The sequence below is a fragment of the Pelobates fuscus genome, chromosome 4 (assembly GCF_036172605.1).
Source record: "Pelobates fuscus isolate aPelFus1 chromosome 4, aPelFus1.pri, whole genome shotgun sequence".
In the NCBI taxonomy this organism is placed as follows: domain Eukaryota; kingdom Metazoa; phylum Chordata; class Amphibia; order Anura; family Pelobatidae; genus Pelobates; species Pelobates fuscus.
The window spans coordinates 324,434,160-324,447,522 of NC_086320.1; the positions used below are offsets into that span (position 1 = coordinate 324,434,160).

Below are 13,363 nucleotides of genomic sequence, written 5' to 3' on the forward strand. Positions count from 1 at the left end.
CTGTCATTGTAATGACATTTCCTCCTGCTGTAATTGTTTGGTTTAGCTTGCACCTAGACCAAGGATGCCCAATAGGTAGATCCCCAGATGTTGTAGAACTACATCTCCCATGATGATTTGCATGCCTTTAGAATGACAAAGCATCATGGAGCTGTATTTTTAACACATCTGGGGATCTACTTTTTGGCCACTCCTGATCTAAACTGACATTGGAAAGCTTTGGCCCAGCACATTACTGTTTATAGCTTGATTTATTGCATTAATTCGTTTTTTTTAGTGAAATCCTGACTTTCTGTTTCTCCTGTGAAGGCAAGCTCTCTGTCTACATTTATAAGTGATTTCATAAAGTTCCATGGCTGATCACATGGGCACAGGAAACAAAAGACTGATGGGAAGCTTCAATGAATTAGCCACACTGTGGAGAACATATTAGGTATATATGTGCTGCTTAAAGTATTGAAAATTACCCCAAAAATTAAGAGGATTCTCATTTGCGCCATGATTTACGTTGGGAGTATATCAGTAAATGGTTGTCCAATAAAACCTTCTTCCTCTATATTACTAAAATGTATATATTTGTTCCTTATGTGTCTAGTGCATTTCTTAATTTTTTTTTTTATTATACTGAGTTATGAAAACCTTTCATAACAAGAAAATAAAGAGGGCCACTAGGGCAAATTATAGCGTGGACAGCTCTAATGCAATGTATTTAAAGTGGTAAGTAAATTTTATTTTATAGCATTTAAAACATAGACATCTCAACAATAGGGACAAATTTGCTTTACATACAATTCCATTTTGAAATGCAGAAATATAATTTTTCACTTCTCAGATGACATACATTGGGTACTGCTGCTTACCTTATTATCATCCATAACAGTATTTAGTGATTCAATCCACATCGGGTCGATGTCACCATCAAGGACAATCCACTTTGGACCATCGTGCATAATATTGGCCTGTTCTCTCATGAGAGATGATAGAAGTCCTGAAATGAACATTGAAGATTGTTACTCTAATTTAATAATTTAATACCAACACTCAATAAATTGGTGCCAGCCAGTCAGTAAAGCTTAATTAACATAAATATATGTTGTAAAAGCCTGGAGCTCTGGTTCTGCTTGTGATGGGGCCTTTTTGAGCCAGCAAGGAGAACAATAAATGTTCCTGCTCAGCCCTGCGCCCACTCACTTCATGGAGACAGATATCACTTTAACAGCTCCCTCATGGTCCCTTGAAACTTCCCAATGCCTCCACCATACACCACACTCACAGAAAAGGGCCCAGGGCTCTAGGAAGGGGAATCTGTCATCCCGCCTAGGGTCCTGGGCAATCTTAATGCAGCTCTGTATCCAACACCTATAATGTTATCAGATTACAATCAGAGATCTAACACTATAAAATTAAAATATTAATATGCATGGAACCCAAACATGATGCTGCTTTTTCAATATTTATGAATTTTCTACTAGCATGTGTGTCCATTGCAATACTCTAGTAAGCATGTCTTGTAGCTGTTGGCTGCACTGTCTCTCAAGTCGATTATAAAGACTTTAGTCTTTGCTTCTTTAGATCAGTTTAACTTTAAGGTATTTTACTTTTTGTGTCTGTACTATTAGAGATTAAGGTCCAGATATTAACAGAACTATACAAAAATACTGAACAGTCCCTTCACAGTAAAAAAAATCATGTATGGTTAATACACTGTGCAAATCTAGTGCCGGGCTCTGATATAACTAAATGCTTTGGATGAGCAGGGACGGTTGCAATAGTGAGCGGAATAGTTCCATAAGTATTTCAGTGGCATTTTCCGTTCCTTCAGTTTCTGGAACACCACGGACACGTATGTTACATCTCCTGCCTCTATTGTCAACGTCTTCCAGGTGACGTCGTATGGAAAGCAGCATCTCACCTTGGCGTGCAACAGCCGTGTCAGTGGGCCTCCTCCATCGCGGTAATGCGGCCTGCGTGCGCAGTTAGTTCTGTGCAGATCCCCGCGATCTCCGTTCGCAGGGTCTCCTGTATTGCTGTTGTGACAGCCTGGAGGTCACTTTTGGTCACCATAGAGGCAGTTAGATCCCGCAGAGTGCCTTCAATGCGGTCCAGTGCCAGTCCCCCCTGCCCCAAGGTGGAGGACGCTGCCATATTGGGACCGGCTGGGTCTCCACTCACCCCCGGCTGTGGCTGCAGGAATCCGTCCAGTGGGCCCTGTGAGGAGTTCTTTGGGGTCTGGGAGTGCCCCGGGCGTTTAGTGAGCCCCATTAAAGTCGCGTTAATATGCGGATTAGGCTGTATTGGGGGTCCGGCGAAGCTGAGTTTTCTCCCTATGCGGCCATCTTGGTCAGAGCCGGAACCACGCCCCCCTCATACTCATTTCTGACTCTTGTTCCAAAAAACACTTCTAATCCATCCATGTTAAAGGCTCTCCTATAGCCCTGATGTCAATATTGTTCAATGCTTCTCCTTTATTTAAGACAATGGCCAAGACGTCCAATATTTTCCACCTATAGAAGCTGTAGAATCTAGAATGCAATTATCCAAAAAGTGGAAGGTGTTTGCCCTAATCTAGAACCTTGTTGGAACATAACCTGTGCATGTCTTCCCATTACTTTAAATGTAGACTTACTCCAGGGTCCAGACAATAACATTACTTGGCAGTTACTAAGTAAAACAACATTTTATTAATGACAGATTAACAGATGTCCTGGTTAGATACGTGCTCTGCTTGTAGAGTCAAATACGTACCATCTTTCCACTCTCTTGTTGCAGGATGAATAAAACCAAAGAGTTCATCTGTCGTAACAGCCTTAGGGTTTAAGTCATTCCATACAGGTTTCCGTTTGATGTTAATATATGTCCTGTTAAGGGTCCTCAATATCTAGGAGAAAACAGGAATACATTCTGAATACCATGTTCCTAAATATAATTGACATTCTATATTTTCTCTTGGAATACATTAATTTCCGATTACTACCTGATCTAAAGCATCGGTAATTAACAAGACGTTTGGAGTAGAATGAAAGCAATTAAGTACACATAATGTAGGGATGGTAATTAGTTGGGATGAAAGAGAGTAGGTGCAGAAGTATTGTAGTATTGTATGTGCATAAGAAAAGAAATTATACAAATAACTGTCACATAGCCAGATCTGGAATGAAGTCACAAATTGTAGGTTAGATTCCTTAACACCTTTCAAGGTCAATTTATCTGAAATTAAAATAGCTTCAAATATAATTTTAAATTGTCCACTTATGCAGAAAATCCATGCAACTTTAACATCTATTTTTAACAACCATCATAATCATAGTTGTTTAACTAGTCGTGACAAAAAAAATATGTTACAAGCTTATGTTACAATCCTTGAACTTGCATTTCTATAAAAAATTTTGGTTGAGAAAATGTATAACGTACACAACTATAGCTCTTTCGTGATCATTCATCTGGCAGATTAGTAGAAAAAAGAAAGCTCGTAAAATGTTGATTGCTGTTTTTTTATTCTTGCAATCCTTGCAATATTAGAAATAATCAATATGTACTTTGTAATAAGATTATGTACTTTGTAATGTTTCTTTTTACATTGTATTGTTCAAAAATTAAATTATTTACACGCATGTGTGCTTATTCTAAACTTGTGTTACTCTATATGCATAGATTCTAGATGGCATTTAGACTTGACACAGTGTTCCTGGGTACATCTTCTAAAGTCTGTACTCTCTGAGCAGCTAGAATTGGGGCTAATGGTCTATAACCAGCGCAGGTTATTGCATGTCTGTTCACGAGTGATACTGTACATCTGGATGGGTGCTTTAGGCAATCATTGGGAGAAAATGGCTTCCAGCTAAGAAAATTTGGTATATGATCAAATTAGGGACATGTGTTAATGACCATGGCTTTACTAATCTGCTCTTCAATTCATTATATATATGTGATCTGTCCAATTAACAGCTATCCATCCTTTGCAAGCCGTCCCCTTCTAACCCCGCCCAGACTTTTCATGGCTGTCCAATCACAGACATTGCAATGTAACTCAATAATAAGTCTTTGCAAGGCAGGTGCTCTGGGCAATTGAGGCCTCTTCAGTTTAGCTTCACTAAGCTTAACAACCAGGATACAACAGGATCAATTGTCTGACTGACAGCCATGGACTGTAACAAGGTTAATTTATAAAAGTGCCAATCATGATGGCCCTTTTGTAAAATGAAAAATGAGGACACCGTCTTTATATAAAGCGCTTCAGCAAGCCAAAGTGCTTAAGGGGTCTGGAGTGTCCCTTTAGGAACTGACCAGTAGGATATAATATGATGCACATTGAGAGAATGAGAAATTCTGAACGGCCTCAATAAACAAGCAGTACATGATGGTTCCCTTCACTTTGCAATGGCCAGAGAACGTCTAGTTTTGATTTGCTATACCATTAAAGATATAACATTGACTCTGTATTACCTTGCTTTTTCCTGTTCCCGCATTTCCAACCACAAAGACAGAATGGCGTACAGCTAGCAACTCCTCCAGCTGAACAACCTATGACGAGCAAATAGTAATAAGAGAACAACATCATTCCGTCTCCTATAATTCGTTCTTTATTATGAACACTAATTGTGAATTAAATACATTTCTGTTTTATTCATAGAATTCATTAATCTTTCAGTTTAGTGGTGTGCCATTAGAATGAAAGCATAAGTTAGTCAATTCATGGGTCTTCAGCTGATGTTCCAACTGAAGATGACTGATGCTGTGAAGTAATGACAGATATGGAATGTGTCTTCATTGATATATATATATATATACCAACCCATGTCCCTGTTTGCTTCCCTCAATCTACTACTAAACACTTCTAGTATTATAAGGGATATAGTATGCAGGTCAGGTGTTATGTAGTTTTAAGAAAACACATCTAAGGTAAAATTATAAATTTTTTACTTATTTTATATTGTGTGCATGTACTCCCCCAAACACAAGGAACATCTCCACAAAATCACAAAATACATTATCTATGCAGGATTCAGGAAACACAAGAAAACAAATAAATTATAGAAAATTCATCAGTCTGGCTCAGCAGATTATGGTGTTATTTTTCCTCTACATAAAAAGGAAAATGAAATCTGATAAACACATTTCGCCAAAAAAGTGACCATATATTTTATAACTGGTTTTAGGTTTGACCTAAAAAAAAAAAAAAGACATTTGTTAAAACAGTATAGAACTATTTATATTGTTATTCATTTATTTGTGAAGAAAATTAAACCGAGTATAGCAAAAAAACAAACAAACAAAAAAAAAACATAACCAAAATATGCGGATGCCAAATGCACATACTTGTATCAAACCAACAGTTGAAGGAACACTCAAATGGATTTTTGTTTCAACAATTTAGTAGGCATACCCCCAATGAAAACATGCAAGCATTTATTGATGTTCTTTTTAATTGGCTGTATATCTAAAAACAGTTAGCAAAAGCTGCAGATCTGTTGTCTGCAGCCAAGACATACCCCTGTCGACCAAGCACAGACTGGTCAATCACAGATTTATCAATGCAGCTCAATGAGACTTCTTTGCAAGTCAGGTGCTCTGAGCAATTGCTGCCTCTTGAGTTTAGTTCCATTGAGCTAACCACAACAGGAAGTAACCAAAACCGGTTGCCTGATTGACAGCTAGGGGGTGTGACAAGTTTAATAAAAAATGTGCCACTTTCTATTGAAATCTGTCGTTTTTTTTACATTTGTAAAAGAGACTACACACTGTTCACACATAATGCACTTCTGCAAGGTAAATATGTGCTTTAGGTGTTTGAAGTGTCCCTTTAATTGCATATTTATGAGCATCAGCTAATACCAGCACACCAGGTACAATAATAATGAAGCATATTAACCTTTGCGAGGTTTACCGTCTTGTATATATGCACTTTGATAGATCTGCAATAAAAGTTAACCTTCAAGTTTATTGCAACTTTACTGCAGTAATTTTAATAGACAGTAATTAAAAATAAATTGATTTCTGTTTTTACTTTGAGAATAAAGCTCTCCTCGGGCTGTAAGTGAAGCTCCAATGTAGACTGTTTAACCATCTGTTCAAAGGCAATGTCTCTCTTTCTGGGCACATCCAGAGCTGGAAAAAGGTCACTGATTAGACCCATGAAAATTGGGACATCATCTGTGACAATTTTGGGTAAATTAAAGTCTCTTAAAGCTCGCATGAGCACCTATAGAAAATTAAATATGTATGAATTAGTCTTTAAGTGTGCAGGATCATTTTGTCAAAATGTTTGGGAAAAAAACGTTACGGTATATTACATATCAGATTGGTAAGTAAACATTAATTATATTAATTTGTCTACATATTCATTTGTCTAAGCATTAACAAGACCAGAAAAAAGAGCACATAATTGTAATACATTATTTTAGTGTATAAGTTAGCATTATATTTAAATATCAGTATGGTGTCTTCTTCCTGAGTTCCGACTACATTCATCTAACCTGTATTAAGTCATAACAATGTCAAATAGAACAATGTCTCATAGTATATGTCATCATTTTGGGTGTTTATCAACAAAACAAATTTGCATCAGTCAAGAGCAGATGACATTACAAAAAAAAATTCTAACAGTTGAATTTTTTATTTTTTAATTAATATTTCTACTTGATAAATGATCAAGGCTAAATCAGATGTAAAACGGGACATTAGAGATAGCATTTCAGTGTTTGAGACTCATATGAGGTATGATTAGTATTGTCATTTAAATCGTGTTTAATTGGGAGAGCTGTAGAAAATTCAGGTCCATTTATAATCCTACAATTAACACACAGCATCCAAACTACCACTGTTAGTTGAAGTTAAAGCCATATTTACTGAAACTCAAACTAGTTGTCTAATAGTAAACAATCTAGTCTTTAGAATAGTGATTCTCTGAGAGGTTTTAGAGCGTCCAACATGGAATTGTATCGTTAAGTATAACTTTAAAGTAAAGGGCAGTGAGATTTTACTGAATGCAATACCTGATCTTCAGGCCTCTTGCTGTCTCCACGTTTTAATGAACCTGCCACCACGAGGACAGACTTAACAGCACGCAAGCCCCAGTCATAATGATCCTGTTTTAAAAATAAAAACCCAGAGTGTATATTTATATATGAACAGTGATGGGGAAAAACAGAAGCATTAAACACATTTAACAATATACAGCTAGAAGACAGTACGTGTTATTTGTAGAGGAATCTATAAACCAGATATATGTTTTGTTATTTTAGTAACATAGATCATTAAATTAACAGTAGAAATCCCATTTACATGCTATATGTTTTTTTGATACTGTCAGGCTGTATAGTCAAAGAAAGCATGCATTGCTGAAAAAGTAACTGTGAACTTTTTTTGCAGGATGTATGCAATTTTGATTTAGTAGTTTTTATCTTTTCACAGAATGAGTCAAAATTTCCACCACAATTTATTTGGAGTATTTATTTTTTATTTTTTAGGTTCTGTTTGAAAATGATGCAAATTTAACCCCTTAAGGACCAAACTTCTGGAATAAAAGGGAATCATGACATGTCACACATGTCATGTGTCCTTAAGGGGTTAAACAAATGAGTGTGGACCCAGTAGCTCGTGAAGAGTTTATTTAGTATAATGAGATATCGAGGTGATTTCCAAGTGAATTTCAAATTTAAGGTCAAAATAGCTGAGTTAGAAAGGTTCTCTCAGTAAGCCACGCTACTCTGGCCTTCAATTTGAAAGTCACATTGAGTTCTCGTTGGATCCTTACCTTAGTAAACAACCCAGAAAGTGTTAAATTCTACGTGAACCCAGTTTCATCAACCTTCTGATCCATTCGCCAGTTTAGCATGTCCCCTTCTCTTTTTAATGTTTTTTTTTTCTTAATGATTTTTTTTTAAATAAATACATAAACCATTCCCCACATTCGTCACCTAGCTGATGTAATTGAACAGAAATGAAAATAGTAAAACCTCATTAAAAAAAAAGTAAAAAGGTGGATCACAAATATTAACATTTTATGTCAGCCATGATTTTTCTTCCAAACACCAGATTGTGACTGATCTCTTAATCGCACTATAACTGTGAAAGATTTAAAGGCATAATATGCTTCCGCAGCTTGGAGTACAAAGCTTTCATGTCATTTGTGTCTTAAAACACCAATTGTAGCACAGTACTGTATATTGTATTATAAATTGCCTGTCTCTAGAAAGGATTTCTGCATTTTGGTGTATTATACGGTGCCATTACTTATGGCACAAATACAATGCATGTACTAATGGGAAATCTAACATGTTCTGACTAGTAGCTAATGGGACTGTTTGCTTAATATACAATTATCTTCTCCAAAAATGACTGCTGGCTAAATGGGTGAATAATAATATCACAGGAAATTAATAGCAGACATACCTATCCCCCCCCCAAAAAAACTATTTTTAATGAGCTTTGTCTTTAATTGCAATGAAATCTTTTGTATTGTCGAGATTAGAACATAATGAACGTATTGATGAAAGCCTATTCAATAGACACGGTATTATTGTACCATACTGCATTTGGCGATGACATTTCTGCCTGTAATCTTTTAATTTCTACAAATTATACATGAAAAGTTATGCTTTCATTATATCATGTTAGTTTACATAAAGTTCTTGTCAGGGAAATCAGGCTTCATTCAGGCACAATTTGGGATATGTATTTCTTTTGATAATACTAAGAAATCTAATCTTAATTTCAGCTGGAACTAAGACAAAATGTTGAAATTCCATTTGTTTTGTTATATATTTAGTGAAATATAATTTGTTTTTTAACCCCTTAAGGACACAACTTCTGGAATAAAAGGGAATCATGACGGAATATATCCGTCATCTGTCCTTAAGGGGTTAATCTGAATTGTCTTTGGCGTGGGCAGATATAGCATTAGGACTCATACACTTTGACAAGCACAAGACAACTCTTGTGGCAGGGTTAAAGACAGGGATAATGGGGAAGGAGGGAGGGGCAGCGAGAGATAACTAGGAGGGGTTGGTGGGCTAGAGAGAAAGAACAAGGGTGTGGGCTAGAAAGAGCTAACTGAGGATAGAAGAGGCTATGGTAATTGGAGAGGACAGGTGTATTAACTGGGGAGTTAGAAAGGGAGAGATAATTAAGTAGGTGGGCTAGGAAGAGTTAACTGGATGGTTGGAAGTCGTAACTGAGATTTAACTAGAGATAGTTTGAGGCACACCTAAGGGAATTTATAAAAAAACTTAAGTGATGCACAACTCCTACAATCTTCAACCAACCAATAAACCTGGCTGGGAGTCATGGGTACTTTACAAGCATTCGGAGAGCCTTTGCTGAAGTAAACGGTGGTGATTATGGTGTCAATAGTGCCTTGGCTACCCTCCATTGTATTTGGTCAAACCATTTTTGAACCTTTTGACTTCTTAGCTGGATTCCAACAGGCCCCATAACCCGCTTCGACTACTAATGCTAGAGAGGTTGGATTTCCTATGCAGGAACTTCCATTAGGGCTGCTTAGCTCTTTGACTGAGAGCATCATCTGATGCTATGGCATTAGTAGTCGAGACGGCAGGTTACGCCCAGCGGACCTCGGGTAAGAAGGCATACTGTTCAAAGATAGTTTGACTACTTACAATGGGAGGAACAATGACAGTGAGATGTTGTGGTTATGGTGTTTGGAGTTCCTTTAAAGTAATTTCTAAATCCCTGACCCCTAGTTGATTATCTGTGTACTTTATTATTGGTTTTAAATGTAGGGTTAAAATGAAATGACCACTGCACCCAGACCACTTCATTAAGATGAAGTGGTCTGGGTGAAAAAAGAGTTCCTTTAATATTAATACATAGTAATACATATCAAGGCACCAATTGTGAAAAATGTAAGTGAAGGTTTTTTTAAACAGAACCATAAATTATCAATCTGAACTTTATTTTTATGTTTGAAAGGGTAAAAAATATGCCCCAAAAAATAGTATAGAAATGGTGCTCAACAAAATAATATGGAAAAATGAATTAATCAAGGTATTAATCACTAAATGGTGAACTGCATGAAATGAGGACAAATGTCAAACAAATTCATAAAAATAAAATCAAAACAGTCTAACTGAAAAAAATATGCAAAATACTTAAAATTACTTTTCAACTTATTGTATATGGGGTCAATTATGCTGTCCATTCACCAAGGTTCACTTTTTAATGAATTGCTTCTAAGAAACCAAACATTGGTATAACTTACTGTTTACAATGACACGCATTACCAATTTTATTCTAAATCCATGTTTCTATTAAATATTCTAGTTGTTCTAGAATACGAGTCTAGAATCTCTGTAAGATGCAGTCAAATGCTATAAAAGGCTTATTGTTTGATGAAAATCTCACCTGTTTGGAAAGCAGCTCCTTGCATAGCGTGTAAAGTGTTATAAATTTTCTGGCTAAAGGTCGAGCATCAATAAATCCTTCTGCAACCAGCATTATCTCACATATCAGCTCTATGTCTGGAACCACCATTGCACATGGCCTACAGAGAGCAAGGTTTGGATCACGGTCAATTCAATATGAATGCATCTATATGAGATGTCATTTTAGAAAGTGTGCTAAATGTTTCAAGGTATATTTAAGTTTAACAATGCATCATATATTGTGTGTCTCTTGCCCCTCAAGTTGGTGATTTATTATAAGTAATTTTTTGGGCATTAAATAGTTCCTAAAATCAATGCCATATTTTATATAGCCCTGTTAAAATATTTATCACTTGCACTATTAGTGTTAACATATCTATTCACAATGTTCTGTTCTCTGTCATACAGGGCTATTCAGTAAAATGAGAATTTCAGGCAATTCAAAGTGAATTTTAAACTAAAGGCCAAAGTAGTCAAACTGAGATCATAGCTGTCTGGGAGAATTTTTTTCTGGTTCACTTTGAATTCACTTTGAATTCCCTGCAATTCTCACTTCATTGAATACCCTGAAAGTGTATAAAAGACATGTTTTAGGCATGACTTACAATTTATTAATCTGATTTAGCCTAAATGCAGACAAGTTGCACATTTAACCCTTTCAAGATACCGAGTAAGGCGAAATGTAGGATATCATTACAGTCCCAGCACATCATTTGTCATGGAGGGGTTAAAGAAAAAACCCTACCTACCACCTTGAAGAATCACTTGCAAAAAAATTACTTTTTTTCAAAGGCTTTTCCTTCTAAACAGCGATCGCTGTTATTTATTGTGGCCTTAGTACATTAAATTGCATTAAACTAAAAGTGTTTTATAATTTGTAACAATAGGTGGCGTAAGAGCTCCAATTGCTTGCTTGCCTGAAGAGAGCCTTAAGATTCTCCGGCAGTTCCGTTCGACCAGCATAACCAGGATTCATAGTGATAAATATTCCCACTGATGGCTTCAATGTGATGTTCTCTCCGAGGAACAGAAATCTGTCAGAGAGAGACGGACCAGCCATGAAATGCTTTCCTTGCAAAAGATTACATTTTGATTTGATGTAAGTTATTATTTCTAGATAGATGGTCTACTTGCCTGTTTTTCTTGTTACGAATGGCATCTTGAATGGTTTTCACTTGTACCGCCACTACTGATAGAACTTCTACTGCAATTCTGTTAAACTCATCAAAGCATCCCCAGGCTCCTGTCTGTGCCAGGCCTTTATATATGTTTCCCACGGACTACAAGACAAATTGCAATGCAACTGCGCTCTGTTCATTTGTAACAAGAGAGAGCACAGATTGTAAATTCCCCATTTAACTTACCTTATAATCCATCTGTTCCGAGCAGTTGAAAACATAAACCATTACCCCGAGCGCACGTCCTAAATCCTTTGTGGTTTCTGTCTTGCCTGTCCCTGCCGGGCCCGCAGGGGCCCCACTCATGGTCAAGTGGAGAGACTGAGTGAGGGTAATATAACACCTAAAAAAAGAAGAAAACATTCTAGTTCATGTGAAAGATGAAAATATGTTTGCACCTAATACACAAGTGGTGCCTAATTCACCTGTCTCTTGCCCTCTCCTAAAGGGCAGCCCACCTTATTTGATTGCAAATTCCTGTCCTAATGTGTTTTACACCCTACCTCCTATAGAATGTAAGCTCGATTGAGCAGGGTCCTCTTCAACCTATTGTTCCTGTAAGTTTTTTGTAATTGTCCTATTTATAGTTAAATCCCCCTCTCATAATATTGTAAAGCGCTATAGAATCTGTTGGCGCTATATAAATGGCAATAATAATAATAATAATAGACCAAGGATAGGAAACCTTTGGCTCTCCAGATGTTTTGGACTTCACATGCCAGCATTATGGCTGTAAGAGCATTGCGAGAGATGTAGTCCCCAACATCTGGAGTACCGAAGATTGCTTACCCCTGCACTAGACGTTGTATTGGTACCCTGAATAAGTCAAAGCTCACTCAGAAACCACCCAAATACGTGTGAGATGCATTCAAATGACACTCAACAAATTCAAGATGGTGGTTTCGAAGTAACATATTGTAGATAGGTCAATAAAATATGTAATTTGCTCAGGGGTGCCCAAACTTTTTCATCCAACAATGGGCTCAAAGATTTAGTTGGTGTTTAGGTTTAGCGAGAGTTAACTTTAGTGGTACCTGCATTCTAGATACAGTGAATTGTGACTCCCATGGTTCTCATCTTAAACCATCAATAGCGCTACGTGTCCCTAATCCTGGTGTAATGATGTGGAATGACTGCAAAGGATGCAAAGCGATGCTCATCAACATTACTGCAAGTACAGCACTATAATACAGCTTGTCATTTATAATGGGGCTGTGGGCTTTTCAACTACAACTACAACTTGCAAGCGTACAACTTGCTATAAAGATAGTCGCTAAAAATAATGCCTGCCTTGCTCAATGGATCTCCAGACTACCAAGATTATTACAATGTGATTAGAAATAATCCCCCTGTGTTAATTGAAAAATAAGAAATACTGTTGCAGGGTAATTTTAAAGAACTATAAGAAAAGCAAGTGGCACATACATTTTCTGATGGCACACACGTTCCAGCTTGTCGAGATATTCTGAATCAACTTTTAAATATACAGAAAAACATAGCTTTGAACAGGTTTGCAAATTGTCCCATCTACTCTGACCATTATCTGCATAATAGCTCAGGTTTCCTGTCTTGTATTAGGATTACCTTTTATACTTACATTCATTTCACAGAATAAATCATCCACTTTGCTTTTCACAAAATATTTTTTTTACAATTTTTTTTTTTTTATATTCTTTATTTTTATTGTGCATGGTGTTTACAGAGCATATCAATGACACCACAACAGCGTATACATTTATCATTGCGGCATGAATAGTGGCATTGAAAATGGTGCACATTTTATAGTAAGGGAAAGTAAACTAT

At 36.6% G+C, this 13,363-nt stretch overlaps 1 protein-coding gene across 1 annotated transcript in view; it reads right to left on the reverse strand.

The window, feature by feature from the left end:
* The window catches only part of DNAH11 (dynein axonemal heavy chain 11), a 217,288-nt gene that overhangs the window by 101,946 nt on the left and 101,979 nt on the right, over positions 1-13,363 (reverse strand). The window contains exons 33-41 of the mRNA XM_063450883.1: positions 11,747-11,903; positions 11,517-11,662; positions 11,300-11,416; positions 10,363-10,501; positions 6,993-7,085; positions 6,005-6,199; positions 4,444-4,521; positions 2,746-2,878; positions 861-988 (exon numbers count right to left, since the gene is read on the reverse strand). Coding sequence (XP_063306953.1) covers positions 861-988; positions 2,746-2,878; positions 4,444-4,521; positions 6,005-6,199; positions 6,993-7,085; positions 10,363-10,501; positions 11,300-11,416; positions 11,517-11,662; positions 11,747-11,903 — 1,186 coding nt within the window. The remainder of the gene's footprint in view (positions 1-860; positions 989-2,745; positions 2,879-4,443; positions 4,522-6,004; positions 6,200-6,992; positions 7,086-10,362; positions 10,502-11,299; positions 11,417-11,516; positions 11,663-11,746; positions 11,904-13,363) is intronic.